General features: G+C 35.2%; 1 protein-coding gene across 1 annotated transcript in view; it reads left to right on the top strand.

Moving 5' to 3' along the window:
- The window catches only part of LOC150081858 (DNA-directed primase/polymerase protein-like), a 188,712-nt gene that overhangs the window by 37,846 nt on the left and 133,452 nt on the right, over positions 1-17,414 (top strand). The window contains exons 4-5 of the mRNA XM_090379767.1: positions 8,121-8,218; positions 14,960-15,006. Coding sequence (XP_090235893.1) covers positions 8,121-8,218; positions 14,960-15,006 — 145 coding nt within the window. The remainder of the gene's footprint in view (positions 1-8,120; positions 8,219-14,959; positions 15,007-17,414) is intronic.

Below are 17,414 nucleotides of genomic sequence, written 5' to 3' on the forward strand. Positions count from 1 at the left end.
ACAGCATAACACCTCCTCCCTTCCTATCCTGTCTATCCTTTCTGTACACATTGTACTCCCCAAATTCCAGTTCTGCATTCCTTATATCTGTGTGACACCTTCTCTGCTATCCCAACAATATCTGCCTTTGATGTCTTGACCAACACTTCAAATTCATCAAATTTATTTACTATACTTCTAGCATTGGTATATATGCAAGTATACATATACCAATCCTTATTATTAGTTACCCTAACACATTCCATATAGGCCGACCGGGCTAGCCGAGTGGGTAAAGTACCTGCCAGGCAACCCAAAGGTCGCGGGTTCGATTCCCGCCTTGGGCTTGGATCAAAGTACTGCAAAAACCTTGGGAGGTGCAATATGGCCACAGAAGCCGATGCGCCAACAACTACCAAATCAAAAAAAAAAAAAAAAAATATCCCATATAGCTATCTGTTTCACGATGACTGCCATCAGTCCCTGAAAACCCCAGCTCCCCTTGCTCCAGGTTGCTACTTATTCTAATAGAAGTTGTGCAAGAATCACCTTCACCTCTGCCTGCGGCTACTTTTAACCTTTTAGTCTGTGAATCCCCCACCAAGCTAGCAGTTTTCCGACCCACCTAACACTGCCTCAATAGCATCAGCAAATATTCTTACACCCTTTCTATTTAAGTGTATCCAATCCCTGTAAAAGCAGTCTCTCCTGTTAACAAGCACAGACCAAAAGGTCTGTGCTTGTTAATAGGTGATTACTGTGGTCTCAGACAGCATTTTTTAAATTCTGTGCAGTGGGATCAATGGTTATTTACCAATGGAAAATTCTAAATGGGCAGCATTTAGGAAAGTAATCGTAGAAGCTATTACCTAGTCTTTTTATACCAATCTTTTCATAGTCTGTCCTCGTATAGCACGATAGTTGCGTTCCTAGAAATCCTCGTGCAATGCAAAATCGTGCAATATAAACAACAGGCCCTATGGGAAAAGTAGGTTTAGGTGCCGACCACCCAAGATTAAACACACAATTGGAACCAAAACATTACCAAACACAATAAATAATCGGGTAATTTTAATCGTTATAAAATACTTACGTATTTTATAACGATTAAAATACGTAATAAAAATAATATTATATTATAATAAAGTATTTTTAGTATTTTTTAATACTAAAAAGGTATTTTTTACGAATAAAATACATATTTTATTCGTAAAAAATTTATTATATTAAATAAAATAGTCGTAATAAAATACTTACGTATTTTATAATACGTAAGTATAAATTATAATACGTAAGTCGTAATAAAATATTGCTAATGCTTTTGCTTCTATCGTAAGCAAACTTGCTTTTTGTTTGATTTTCTATCCAAAGAGATGACAGCCGTTCCATCTCTTCCAATTCTTTGTGTCTTAATCTAATGGATTTTAATTACACTTTGAGTTGTTCCCGCTATGAAAGTTGTTTTTATTTTCTCCGCATTCTTTGTAATTCTCCGCGTTGCCTCATTTAGGTCTGTAGCACGTGCAATATCACATGGTCTTTCATTTCGCTCAAAGCGTTTCACAATTTCATATTTTTTCTCTATCGACAGAAGCGGACTGGCCATAAGCCTTACGGGGGAAACCACGGTGGGCCGGAGGCCGGTGTGATTTTGGCCATAAACCGTAGTATGAGGCCACTATAAGTTTTCCCGGGTAAGAATTTTTGACCCAGTCCGCCTCTGTTTATCGATATTGCTGCTTTTTTTTTCTCTCTGAATCTGCAGTGTCTTAGCCAGGACGCTTCCTTTTCACACCTTTTAAGTATTTTACTAATTTTTAGGGAATAAAGCACAATTACAAACGAGGAGGCAAGCTTGATACACAGAAACAAAGCTGCGCGCGTGTAGCAACTGAATAAACAACACCGTAAAGGCCGAGATACACTATTAACACCCCACATTTTACTAAAGCACATTTCTAGGGGTTACTACCATAAAACAATAAAAACAATTTCCAGTTGCGTTTCTGCTAGTGGAATCTGTTATAAACTGGTAGTAAACTCCATCTAATTGCATTTGCGATTATATCGATAGCTGGAATTGTGTTGGTTTTTACGTTATTATGGTGAAATGTGTTTCCCCTTCACTAATATAAAACACATAAATACATTTTCAGAATCTTCTTCATTCCTATCGTGTTGCGTTCAGTTGGGGTGATTCTGCATTCGACTGCCATTTCTTGTAAACACAAAGGCGAATCGTGTATAAGCGAATTCGGTTCGTGTTATATAAGATAACGTTCCCCTATTTATAAATCATGTATGATCGAATTCGTGTAATGCAAACACGCGTTATACGAGGACCGACTGTACCTTGTTTTTTTATACCAATCTTTTTATAGTATCTTGTCTTTTTGTACCAATTATATAGCAATTAAGAAATACTGTTCAAGGCTTATACCTAAATTAATGTCAGACATACTGAAGAGTGATGTGGCAGAGAAGAAAAATACATGGGATCAATATAAATTATCAGGTGATACATAAGCCTACAGTAGATATAGAGTAGTCTGAAATCAAGCCCCAAAGGAGATGAGGCAAGAAATCTCTGGTAAAGAAAAGTAGCAAAGATTTCTTTACTTATCAAAACAGTAGAAGGAAGGGATTCAATCATATTGGTGCATTAGATGTGAAAGGTTTAACTTTTGATGATCCTGCATGGGTTGCTGATGGACTGAATAGGCATTTTCTATCTAAATTCATATAGGAATCATTTTCTAAGGATGGGGATGCCAGAAGAGTATCAAATTCTATGAGGGAGCTAAGTGATTTTGTGGCTACTGAGAGGAAAGTGGAAGAGAAATTGTTGAAGCCAAACATAAAAAAGCTACTGGGTGTATGGGATCTATTCATTTATGTTGAGAGAGGTAAGTAAGACTTAAGCCGTAATTATAAGATACCCTTGGATTCAGTGGATCCTGTGGACTGGAGATTTTCAAATGTATCCCCAATTCACCAAGGGAAGGATGACATGAGTAATTGCATCTTGACTGGAAGCTTAGACTGCTTTTCTTGGGGAAAGTAATGCAGTCACTGATTAAAGGAGTATGCAGGACTATCTAGGCAGGAATGTCATTATACTGCAGTCACAGCACTGATTTGTTAATGGGCGGTTTTGACTGATCAGTCTGTTTGGATACTTTGATGCAGTAAGAAATTAACTGAATGAAAAAAATAATTTTGACATATTCTTAGATTTTAGGAAAGCTTTTGATACTGCTACACGTAAAAAACTGCTATATGAATTGGAATGATGGCAGTTATGGGAAAGTTACTGCTGTGGATAAAAGAATGATTGAGTGAGAGAAGAACCTCTAGTGTTTTTTTTGTCAATCTCCGTTACTACATTAAATCTTAGCATTGGCAAATGTTGCAGTGAAGCAAGCTTCTATAGTATCAACCAAAAAAAAAAAAAAAAGCCCTACCTGCCATAAATTTATTTAATATGCTCACTTCCACAACACCAGATGGTAGTCTGTTTCTCTTTTATGTTATCCTCAGGGGCTCACATCTGGTGAGTATGGGCTTGGCACACCCAGGGTCCCGAGCTGGATATAATCATTCTTCTCTCTCTCTCTCTCTCTCTCTCTCTCTCTGGGGAGTAATTTAGATTTTTTTTTTTTTTTTTTTTTTTGGTTGGTGCAGCATAAGCCTCAGGCTTCCTTGCACCATGTGGCTAATAATAATAATAATAATAATGGCCGAACAGCAGAAAGGATGCAAGGAGCAAGCCTACAAGAAGCGCTGCAACTTGTACACAGCCTACATCGATTACCGCAAGGCCTTCGACTCCGTGCCTCATAGCTGGCTAATAGAGGCGAACATCTACAAAGTCAATCCGATAGTGATTGACTATGTAGATGTTCAGAGTAGATGTTCTGAACCATTAAGGTCGAAAACATCACAACCAAGCCAATCCCAATCAGGAGAGGAATCTTTCAAGGAGATGACCTGAGCCCATTGTGGTTCTGTCTAGCACTTAACCCGTTATCTACCATGCTCAACATCTACCATGCTTTTTCGCCCAGTTGGGGCGTAGAGTCCTGTGTTAGCAATTGGATTCTGGTAGGTTGGCGGCTCCCATAAGCTATTGTGGCTAATGATTGCCTGATGGTCTTGATGGAGACATTTCTAGCACCTCCTTCATTGAAGTTGGTAGCAATTTGTGCCATTATCTCTCTCTCTCCGGCTGGCTGAAACAATACGAGACACACGTCGACAGTCACATTCATCCACTACCCATGATGAGATGCTATTCCAGAAATGGTGTATTCCCGAATCAGCCAGGTCTTTATCCATAGCAGCAACTGCTCCAGCCTCTACAGCAGTCTTTTATATGAAACCGTATCAAAAGCTTTCTTGAAATCCAAGTATATGATATCAGAATTATTTTTTGCATACAGTTCCTTTGCGACCACATCATAGTATCAACTCAGATTGGTGAAACAAGATTTCCTCCTAACAAATCCATGCTGTGTCTGAAGTATAATTGCAACCTTGTCTAGATGATTCTGCATTACTTCTTTTACCAGTGACTACATTATTTTCCTTGGAACTGAAGTTAAACTATCTATAATTACCTGTGTCACCCTTTGTTTCCCCTTTGTGAATTGTAGATACATTCTCACATCTCCAGTCCACAGGGAGTGCCCATGAATTCAAGGGTGCTCTCATAATTATTGCTAAGGATTTGCTTATTTCCTTCTCCGACTCCCTTAATATAATTGGATAGATACTACCCACTCCAGGTGCCTCTCTTATGTTTAACTTCAACAATTTCTCTTCCACTTTGCTCTCAGTTATTACAAAATCATTTAGCTCCCTGGTAGAGTTGGATAACCTTCTTTCATCCACTTTCCTAAAGAATTTCTCATGTGTGAATGTAGATGCAAAATACTCATTCAGTTAGACTGCTGATGAAGCTGAGCAGATTCATCAGCAGTCTAACCATTAATATCAGTAGTTAATATAGTACAACCTTAAACAAAAAGTGGATAAATTTTATTCATTCCCCTCCTATATTTCACAAGTAAGAAGCCTTTGATTTTCCTTGCATTGTTTGCTAAGGATTTCTTGTAATCTGCCTTTGCTTTCACATCCTCCTTTGTGACTTGATTACAGAATAGTTTATATATACCATAGGTTTCTGTGTGGCCTGATAATTTGTATGCATTTCAATCATTTTTCTTCTCCACCATGAGTCTAATTAGTTCATCTGACATCCATTTAGTCCTAAACCTTGAACATTATTTCTTATTTGGTATACAAGCTTACCTTGGTTTCTGTCTTGGGTTGCTTTATGCCTGTAATTGTGGGTTTTGGTCCTGGACCTGGGTTTTGAAGGCATTCACAATATGAGATATAACAAAAACAACGCCATTTCATTGTTTTTGTTATATCTCATAGTATCATCTACTTTGGTGATTTACTATGAACTAAAATGATGCTACGCACTAACTTGTTTGCTTAGTGAATTTTCCATAGTCTGAGGCTTTCAGCCCTAAAACCTTTTTAGGGTCTGTGTCCTTTACTTATTCAGCATAGGTCACTTGTTGTGTTTGTTGCCACACAATTGATGTGCTGACTCTCTTATTACTTTGAAAAGGTATACTGTTCTTATTTTCCTCTAATTGAGTCTTTTAACTTCCCAGTCAAGGAAGGACAGGATGTTGTCCCTCTTTGCTTCAGTTTTAAATGAAATTTTTGGATTTTGCCAGTTTGGATGTTGCAAAAAGTGCATAAGTTCCAGGCCAAGGTGCCAGACTGTTGGAATGCCCTTTGCATAATGGACCCATATCGGGATTAATTTCTTTATTGTAGAAATTGCATGAGTCTTGAAACTGTCATTGGTGCCAGTTATGGAGTTTTTTTTTGAAATTGATGCACATAATAATATTTGCAGGTTTTGCAAGGATTATTTTTACAATGACCGTGATTAATTCAAAAAGAAATTAAATCATTCATTGGGTTTTTAGCTCTCTAACTGCAAGAAATCATTCAATTTTGCATCAAGGTACTTCACGTCTTACTTGTTATTTATTCCTTAACTGATGTATTTAAAAACATTAACGGTTTTAGTTTGAAATTAAAGGAAAGATTTCGATTTCAGTTTGAAGTTACAAACTTATTTCCAAATTAATGGTGAAGTTACAAACTTATTTCCAAATTAATCAATTTTTTTTTTTTTTTTTTTTTTTCAAGTTCAGTATGTTTTCTTCTTCATATTTAAGTGATGAGATATTACAAAAATGTGTCCCTGACAGGTGCCCAAATTTCTTTTTAATTTTAGGAAAATATTTTGGACAGTGGCTAGTGTATAAATTTTGTGAAACAACTAAAACATGTATTTGAAATATCTGCAGATTTTTGTAACATGGCAGGGTTATCACAACTGTTGATTAATCCATTTTTGCTACAGCAAAATGGGGGAAAGAGCAGTAAAGGTGTTCAGAAGTAAAAATGTGCTGCAGTTGTAAATGATAATTTTCAAGATTTATTTCTGAAAGAATGGGGGGAGGGGGAAGAGTGACAGATTTGTAACAGTTTTGGATAAATATGTCAGATGCGCTAAGTACCCCAAAAATTGAAGAAAATTTGTACACAGTGGTTGGTTCAATATATATGTGAATTAATAGTTTTTGAAAATAAATTTTATTAAAAAAAAAAAAAATTCAGTTTCAACTAACCAGCAAACATTAAAATTTGTTAGAAATTTTCAGCAATAATTTTCGCAAGTTGGGAAAATTATTGCTGAAAAAAATTTTTTTTTCAGCAGTCACTTCTTTTTGGCAATAATTTTCCCAATTTGGGAAAATTATTGCCAAAAAAAGTGACATTTTTCTCCTCAATTAATACGTGCAATTTATAATATACTGTAATTGTAAATATGCAATAAGTGTATGGCACTTATTGTGATCATGGATAATTATTATTAATGTTATATAATGTTATCACTTTTATGAAGTCCTGTTCAGATGTATGGATGCACAGAAAAAATGTTTATTGTAATTAGTACTTCAGTTTGTTATTATTTTATTTTTTGATTTATTGCAGTTTATGCTTTTTCAATGTAAATGATTACATAATACTGTATTCTTGAACACAAACATGTTACATGGCTAGCTACTGCTTTTGCTTCATATATTACATATGGTTGTTGTTACACTGTGATAGAAAATATTGTATCCTACCAATCTGATTGTCTTATAATAGAGCATTAACTCTCTTCTAATTGTTGATTTTAATATATTTTTTTTATTTGTTTTTAATGATTTGCATGGATTTCCAGAAATGTTATGCTCTATATTTCTTGATTTTCATGTTTTCTTTCTCTTTCCTTCCATCTTTTTATGAACGCATTTCCACTCTGTGTTGATAGAACAGCTGCATTCTTGTCTCATCAGTTATTGTTATCAGTTAATCAGTAATAAATTGGTAACAATTATATTGGCAAATATTGATCATAATATCATCTCTCTCTCTCTCTCTCTCTCTCTCTCTCTCTCAGGGTAACTCAGAAATATATTTTTTTTTTGCCTGGTTCAGCAAAAGCCTCAGGTTTCCTTGCACCATATGGCTAATAATAATAATGATAATAATTAATCAATTATAATTAGTATTAATCATTTGGTTATTGTTATCGTTAAGTTTGGTTATTGTTATTGTTTAGTTATTGTTAAGCTGTGGTCACAATAAGAAGCATCCAAAATAAGCAGTGTATGTGTGTAATTATTCATAAAAGAAAATAAAAATATTTTGAATTTTTTTTTGCCATTTTCCAGATCCCTTATTGATGAATTAGGGATCTTGACTGCAGCTTTGTATATTACATATAGTGAAGAAAACTGGTAATTGGTGAACTCGGCTCGCCTCACCAATTACCATAGAGTTTTTGATGAGCTGAGGGTAACTGTGCATTTGGTGAGCTGAGGATATACATATGGTTATTGGTGAGCTGTGGTAATTGGTGAGCTCAGCTCACAATTACTGTATACGTAGAGCTTTCTTTAGAAAGTAATTTTTAAAGGCAGTTTATTCAGAAGTATTTACAATTAGTCTCTGTTTTTATTTATCCTTTATATTTTCCATCTTGTTCATTAAAGGATGTCATGGTGTTTTCCTTTGAGAAACGGGGTCTCGATAACAGTGGAAAACGTCTGTTCTTGGTTACTAATCCAAAGCATATGTGGTTGATACATAAGTGAGTTAATTCTAGATTGCTTCTATATATATTAAATATTTTTATAATTTATAAATTAATGTGGTGGAAATTATTTAAATTTGTTTATGGTATTTTTTTAAAATGAATGTATGACATTATTATATTTATGTACTGAATGGTCACTTTATTAGGTATACGTACCCTTTTCATGAAGTGGAGCACTCCTTTAGTAAGATATCACATGTTGTACATGTGATACATGTAATATCTTATATATGTAAGGATTGCTGTATGTGTGCATTTCTGTGTTAGAATTAAGTGGCTTTGAATGTAGTATGGTAGCCAGTTCCAGATCTGCTGCTGCGAGTATCTTGGAATAACTGCATTCGTGCTTGGGAGTTTTGACATACAGCTTTGTCTTAGGTATTTAGAGATTGGCCTATTAACCGAATAGCATTCAGCCAATGGTGACTCTGTGTTGGAAATGGCTCTCTGACATGAGAGGCCAGTGGAAGCTGACAAGATTTGTGCAGAGTAACAGAAAGACTATAGTCAATCAAATAACTCAGTACATCTGTGGTAACCAATGAGGCATTTCAGAACGAAAAACTTGTCATATCTTGTCACAGAGGAGGTATGACAGCTGATGACCAACCAGATTCCATTCCTGTCAGAAAAATATCAAGAAGGTACATAAAGGATTCATATAAATTCTGACAGTGACCAGTGAAGATGTGAGGGGAGAGGTGGAACTTGGAAAAATTTTAATGAAATTTTTGGGGGATAATTAAAGTCTACCGTTATATGAAGTAAATGGAGAAAGAAGGATAGTAACTATAAATTGTTGGTGAGACAGTCAGTATTCTTTCAGACATAAGTTTATATCAATTAAATTGAGATAACTCTAGAAGAGAATGTTGGGGAACTAGCAAGATGATGTTCCTCCTTTACTGGACCGAAACTTTCAGAAACTGAAATGAATTACAAAAAGAAATAATCTAACGAAATGGAGGTTGTTCAATCTATATAAAGAAAGGATGGTAAAAATATACTTGAGATGATGTAGAAGGAAATTTGGCGGCCAACATTTCATCTCTTCAGGGAAGGCTACAAGGCCTCCAGTGGGCATAGGAAGAATGTAGTGTTTTAATAACCTTTCAACCCAGAAACATCTGAGATGAGTAGTGTAGCCTTGCTGCAACAAACAATAAGTAAATGCCTTCCTGATCAGCAAAACTGTAAAAAAGAACTAAAAAGTGGATATGAATATAAGACAATTTCCCTGGTGAGACAGAGCATCTAGTAATTTTATTTCAAACTACAGATAAAGGTAAAGATAAACTGCAGCCATTATCAACCCACTGTAGGATGGAAACCTTCTCAATGATTCATATTGAGGAAACTAGACCATAATCTGCCATGCTCCATCCTGTTCTGTTTGGTAGATCGACTGTATTTAGCAGTCAGGGGCTTGAATGCCAATCTACTCGAAGATTGTGTGTTACTGCACTCCTGCTCCTGACCACTTGGCTACGGAGACCAAACTTCAGATATAAAAGATTATCTGTGACAACTAAAATATAAACGAACAGAAACAATATTATAATTTTGAAAGAAAGTACCAATGGTGATAATTTTGATTGTGATAAAAAATACAGATTAAAAAAGGCAGCAAGCAAAAAAAAATAATGCTAAAATAAATTAAAAAAGAAAAAAAAAGATGGGAAAAGCCAAGTTTGAAAGACTGCACGGATCTGAACCAGGATAAGATATGAAACTGGAATAGACCAAAAAAACCGTTGCATTATCTTTCTATACGTTAAAATAATTTTCCTCCTAATAATATTTATTCAGACAATGGGAGAAGAGAGGTGTGGGTTCGTGATAATACGTAACAAATACTAAAATATGCAACAGAAGCTTGTTTTACTGTGGTAAAACAAGCTTTTGTTTAAGTGTGGTCATGCGCTATGTTTATCTATCATGACCACATGGTACCATTCTTGATTTCCACATGTAATACATTTATTTAAATAAACTAAATGCAACAAGGCATAATATTTTAAGAGTTTAAAATTCTATATTTATATAACATCTGTGTAGATACACCATAGACAACTCTTAAAGAAAAACTACGATTGTAGTGTGAAAGGCACCCACCAATGAAAAGCCAACTAGCTTTGAAACAGTGCCATCTGGGTGGGGGTGCCCACCGAGAATAAGTGACAATAGTCTTCTCTATTAGAGAAGCATTACTTGTTCGAGGTAGTTCAATACATGGTAACTCGTGAAGAATGAGCACAATATGAGATACAGACGAAATGATGCCTTTCACATTACGATTGTAGTTTTTCTTTAAGAGTTGTTTATCTACACTGATGTTATATAGATATAGTAACATATTTATGTATTCATAGCTGAGGAAGACACACACACACAGTCAAAAGCTTCTGTAAGTATTTTATTGTATTTTATCAAAAGAAGCGCCGACTGGGCTAGCTAGGTGGGTAAAGTGCCTGCCTGGCAGCCCAAAGGTCTCGGGCTTTGATCTGAGTAAAATGCAAAAAACTTTGGGAGGTGCATTATGGCCACAGAAGCTAATGCGCCAACAACTAACAAAAAAAAATGAAAAGAAGCGATCACAGCCCCCTAGTACTTAATGAAAATTGAAATTATACAGGCATGTTGATATATCATTATATATTGATATAATGATATCAGCATATATTTTTACTCCATAAATTTCTTGTATAAGGTTCTGTTTATTATTTGAAGTCTTTCCTCCTTCTGTTACATAACCTTTCTTTGCCCTGTTGTTGGAAATTCTTCCGATTGAATTAAAATTAATTTGTAAATTTTAGCTTCATCATTTGTATTCAATATTGTGTGCAGAGTCTATATTATTATTATTTTATTTTTTTTTTACCACATTTAATTTAATTTTATCACTTCTTAGCAGGCCTTTCTCTTGATTTGGTTCTTTTTTCTGTTTAAATTTCATCTTAGTTTTAATTTTATGCCAGCAGGAGAGTAATTTGTGTCTCACTGGTGCCATTTTTGTTTTTCACTTCTGAGGTTTTTTCCAGTTATTTTAATTTTCATCTGTATTTCTGACAGTTTTTTTTTTTATATTATTTATGTGTTCACTTATATATATAAAATACGGATAATATTAATAAAAAAGGAAAGGAAAAAAGCCAATATGAAAAGGGAGATAAAAAAGGTAAAAAAAAGGGAGAAAAAAATGAGGAAAAGTTTCAAGAATTAGGGCCACTGATTATCAGAGAAACCCAATGACCATGATGAATATTAGTTTGGCGATAAAAGTAATGGAGAAAAAAAGGAAAAGAGGAGAGATATCTGAGGAATAAAGAAGGAAAAATGAAATGAAGTAAATCAAAGTATTTTAAAAAAAATACAAATATTTTAGAAAAGAATATTGTCACATAACTTAAACACTGGTGTCTTCTTCAGGTGTCAACCATCAAGATTGCAGAAAAAGATGGCTATATTGTGCTGGTAATATCGAATGGAAAAAAACATTCGATATAGTTATACTGGAAGATTTATTAAACATATTAGAAAGAATAAGTATACCTAAAATATTACACTGGTCAAAAAATTTTCAATATTTTTTGTTTCTTTGATGAAAGTATTTTTTTTGTGTTGTTTTGCTTGTGTGGAATTGAGAAATCAGCATTAAAAAAGGATTTTGCTTAAGTTTTGAAAACACCTGCTATGTCGTATATTCTGTAAAATACGCTACGTGGGCCTAAAACACTGTTTCAACCATGTTTTAATATATCTTACATTGAAAAACATGTTATATCATAAAAAAACTTTACAAACACTTTAAAATAATAATAATTGATACATTTTTAGTTTTTGAAAAAAACAAAACAAAATTAGATTGCATTGATCAGCAAAATACATAAAAATCACTTGATTCACATTTTACACTGTTTCTTCTGTCATTTGTACCCTACATCTGGGACATCTCTTGTCACAATCCAGCAATAGTCAGCTAGCATTGCAAGTTCCATTTATCTTGGTATTGCCTTCCATTCACCTTCTCCGTCATGGAGATATCCTGATGGACATTTCTCACCGTTCTCTACTTGATGGCCACAGTTGTGTGGGAAAAAATCCAAATGGGAGTGAAGAAAGTGTATTTTTAACGATATGTTGCAGCCTGATAATATGATGACAGAAATTTTCTCACAAGCTGTTTATGGTTATCTGCTTTGTTGTTTCCCAGAAAGATTGTTGCTACAAGTTTGAAAGCCTCCCAGGCAGCTTTCTCATTGACATGGGGGATCTGGTCAAAGTGTTCATCCTTGAGAAGGTCCCATATTTGTGGGCCAAGGAACACACTTTCCTTTATTTTGGCCTCACTAAAGTCTTGGAAATTTTTCCTTGACTTATTTGAAAGCTGCTCAGTCTCGATCTATGGCCTTAACATATTCTTCCATAAGTCCCAGTTTTATGTGTAGGGGATTTTACTTGGCTCAATTAGTGAACTGTAATGGACATATTTTATTTGTGTATCGAGTAATTGCCTTGAAGGCCTGTCTTTTTTGTTTGTAAAGAGAACAGCAAAATTTTTGTTTCTCTGCTGCATTCCTAATAAGATGGCAATAACTTTTAAGTCACTGGAAATCTCCAATTGGCTCTGGAGAGATTGTGCAAGGCTTGTGGGGGAGAATTTTTCTGAGCGTGGTCTGTGCTTGTTAACAGGAGAGACTGATTCTATAGGGATGGGATACACTTGAAAATATTTGTTGATGCTATTGATGCCAGGTGGGTTGGAAAACTGCTACCTTGGGGTGGGATACATAGACTAATAGATTAACAATAGCTGCAGGCAGAGGTGAGAGTGATTCTTGCACAGCTTCTATCGGAATGAGCAGCAGCCTGGAAAGAAAGGTGCTGGAGATTTCAAGAACTGCTGGGAGTCATCATGGAACAAGTCAATACATGGCCGTGTTCGGGTAACTAAGAGTAAAAACAGGCATATGTATACTTGCAGCCAACCGGGCTAGCCGGGTGGGTAAAGTGCCTGCCTGGCAACCCAAAGGTTGCAGGTTTGAATCCCGCCCTGGCTTGGATCAGAGTAAATGCAAAAACTTTGGGAGTTGCATTATGGCCACAGAAGCTGATGCGCCAACAACTAACAAAAAAAAAAAAAAAAAAAAAAAAAATGCATGTACAGCAATGCTAGGAGTATAGTAAATAAATACAATGAATATGAAAACATCAAAGGTGGATATTGTTGGGATATTAGAGACGTGGTGTCACACAGACAGAAGGAATGCAGAATTTGAAATTTGGGAGTACAATGTGTATAGAAAGGACAAAGTATTCAAAGTATTTTTGTTTCTCAGGTGATCTCCAGGGTTTCCCCTCCCCCTATATGCTGTGGTTTTGTCTGTAAGGCATGTGCCAAAGCCAGCGGTATGTGAGAGTGTGGGTGTGTCATGTGTGTGGTTCTGTTGAATGTTGAGTGCCAGCACCTGGCAACTTTGTGGCCAGGGGTGGGGGACACCTCTTCCCAGCCACCTGACGCACCCCTATCCATGTGAAGGCGTGCCAGGGACTGTACACCAGATTACCCCATTTTTCTGACAATAAAAATACTTGCTTAATACAAGTAAGATTAGCTTTAGGAGACTGAGTGCACTGTTTGCTGGTTATGCTAGAGGGTGTTCACAAGAGGGATTTAGCAAGGGGACCAGCAAAAATGCACCGCTTAATAGAGGGTGATGCAGGTTTCACAGAGGAGTGCTTAATGCAGATTTCATTGTATATTTTTTTTGTTGTTTTAAGAAGTATTTATATATACATCTCTGTATTTGATTATTGACCTTAAAAAAAATCTTACATTTTATTGCACCTCAGGTTAAGAACCATGGCTCTAGGAGAAACATTTACTAATATCTTCATTGCAGCATTTTACTCTTCAGCATTTCTAGTCTTGAAGTGAACCATTACTGACAGTTAAAAACAATCTCCTCTCAGACCACTGCTGTACATGACATTTGGCCAACTGCTCTTGGATGTAATGCACTATAAGATTATTGAACACCTTTCTTCAAAATGTGTGAGCTATTTGCTCTTTATATAACAGAATTTACTTTGGAGCAGTTTCTGGACTTAATGCACAAGACATTCATCTTTTCTTTTGCTAGCTGCTTGAAATCATTGGTCAAAAGGTCAATGCCCATCTCATCTAATCCTCATCTAACTGATTATGTATTCTCTTCATCTTTGGGAATTCAGTGTCCATTTGTTCTGGATTCCTAGCTACATTACGATTAAAGGAAATATTTTAGTTGACATGTGGGCATATTTTATTTTTTTCTCACATTTTACATACAGTTCGGGGGGGCTTGTTATAAGAACTCATCTTGTGTTTGCTTAGTGAAAATCATGCTTATGCAACCATTTCATGTTTATTTTTATAAACACAATATTAAATTTATAAGAAAAGTTGTAATTTTGAATTTTAGGAAAACATGCTTGTATATTTAATCTCATAGATTACTGCTTTTTTATTAATAGGTCCTGCAGTTTAATTTTTTATTTAAATTGGAATCTGTGTGGAATAGTAGCCATTGGTCACACTATCCTGATGAGTAAAATTAGGCTAAATTTAATTATCTACAACTTTTACTAGCTTATCTAGAATTGTGTAATGTTTCAGTGTTAATAATTTATATGAAAATATAAATTTCTAACATATGCAGTATTTAATGCTTTGCTTTGTCTATGTGGTTTCAGATCCAGGCATCCATTGGAAAGGTTTTCATATGAAATTATTCCAGAAGGTGAGTGAGTGAATGAGTGAGTGAGTGAGAGAGATAGAGAGAATGTTTTATGTTAGTATTGCTTTCATTGTTACTCTAATTACTTTCTTAATTTCTTTTAGTTTTATGATTGGTCTTCAGAGTAAAATGAAAAAAAAATAAATTTTTTAAAAAATTTATGAAGAAGTATCATAGCATTTGGTTAGTGATATCTCCTGATGTGGTTTTTGTGAAAGTGTGATGAATGTAGTACAGTAGAACTTCAATTGTCCATCAGGGTACTGGACTGAGACCATGATGGATAATCGAATAGACCAGGTCATATAACTTGTTTATTTTATTACATAATACATAACCTAATAAAATTTAATTATTTATTTTATACTGGGTCATCAAAAAATCTTAGTACAGATATCTACATACATATCTATTTTTAATATTTTGACTTACATTGGTCTAGTAATGTCATAAAATTATTTAAAAGAAAACAGTATTACATAATAGGAATTTTGCTAGCAGGGAAAAGGAGGTGATTGTCCCTCTGTATAAGGCAATGGTCAGGCCATGCCTTGAGTACTGTGTATAGGTCTGGAGGCCTCATTTTAGGAAGGATGTAGATTTGCTTGAGCATGTACAGAGAAGGGCAACAAGATTGGTGAGAGGAATGAAGGGATCCTCTTACCAAGAGAGGCTTAAGTTCTGCAAATTGCAGCGGCTGGAGACTACGCACCTGCGAAGTGATCTTATTGAGGTGTATGACTCTGAATGGGTTGAGCACGCTGAATTCTGATGGGATTCTTCCACTTGTTCAGATTACAAGGTGGCATAAATTCAAATTAAGGAAAGACAGATGTAGAATAGATGTGTGAAAATTTTCCTTTAGCCAGCGGGTGGTTAATTGCTGGAACAAACTTCCATCTGTCATTGTGGAAGTTGATAGGTTAAATAAATTTAAGGAGGAACTGGACAAACATTTAGTGGGATTTGTTTTGTAAATTTTTTTTTTTTTTTTTTTTGGCTGATACTGCATAAGCTCATACACTTGCTTTCTTGCATCACATGCCACTACTACTATAATTAAATTTCTTTTCTAAAAAAATCAGTCAATTTCTTTTGTTTCATTACCCCTCGAGCCTTTTGAGAGGCAATGTTACTAAAAGTACACAAAAGTAACGCTTGCGTAGCATCTGCTTCTTCTTGTACCTCAAACCACTCAATGCACTTTGACAACATAGTTTTAGCTTCACAGTGGCTAATTATGTTTGTTGTTCCATCAGCAGCAGCCTTTTCTTTTTCTCCAGTTTCAGTTGTTGTTGTTGTTATTTGGTTTTTTAGGAGCATTAGCAACTAAGGCCATATTGCTCCGGGGATATGCGATGGTCATTCCCTGACCTTTCCGCATCCTCCATATTTGGTGGTGACGGGCTCGAACCCCGGTCTAATCAAGAAGCATGTGCTACCCACCTGCTCCTGCCCACCTGGCTACGGAGGCGCCTCCAGTTTCAGAATCATCCAAAATTGTCATCACTCTGCACAGTTTCATTGTCGTCTAAAATTTCGTATCCGACGTCCATATCCAGCCAATCATTTACTTCCTCCATTGAAATATTTTTTAAACCAGGAACATTCGAACATAACTGCAAAATTTCAGTTTCTTTTGGAATGGTTTTTGTATCACTTGAATATATTTCTGGCCACAACTTATTCGAGCTTCTTTGTATTGTTTGAACTGAAACATCATTCCGGGCATCAGCGACATTGAAAATTGCATCTTTTATAGTGTAGCTTTTCCAAAACTCTGTCACGTCTAATTTATTTCCTGTCAAAAAAAAGGAAATTTTTGAATGAAAATTTTACGATAACGAAGGTTCATGCTCTCAATCACGCCTTGGTCCATCGTTTGAATGAGAGATGTCGTGTTTGCTGGCAGAAAGTGGCATTATATTTTGCCATCATTGATTTTTAAATCACATACGTGTATGGGATGAGTAGGCTCATTGTCCATCAGTAGCATTGCATATTGTGGTAAACCTTTTGATGCCAAATGTGATCTTACACATGTACAAATATTTTATGAAACCAATCATGAAATACAGTGAAACTTCCCTTTAATGGACAGCCATGGGGAACGAAAATGTGTCCGTTAGAGAGAAGTGTCCGCTAACAAGAAGTCTGAGGGAGAAAAAAAAAAGAATGAAAGAAAAATCGTTAAACGTTTAATGTAAAATTAAATTAAATTATATACAGATTTTGCACAATATTTTTGTAAATAATATACATACAATTGTGCTATGCATATTATGACTTTTTTATCTTAAGAAAAATACATACAGTAATCACTTATTTTCTTCTGCACCTTCTTCCGGCTGATAATTTTGTTTTCAACATTTGTTTGGAGTGAAGAAACCATCGAAAGTCCTTCAGTATCT

The sequence above is a fragment of the Mastigoproctus giganteus genome, chromosome 8, assembly GCF_048544385.1.
Source record: "Mastigoproctus giganteus isolate SK-2022 chromosome 8, ASM4854438v1, whole genome shotgun sequence".
Taxonomy (NCBI): domain Eukaryota; kingdom Metazoa; phylum Arthropoda; class Arachnida; order Uropygi; family Thelyphonidae; genus Mastigoproctus; species Mastigoproctus giganteus.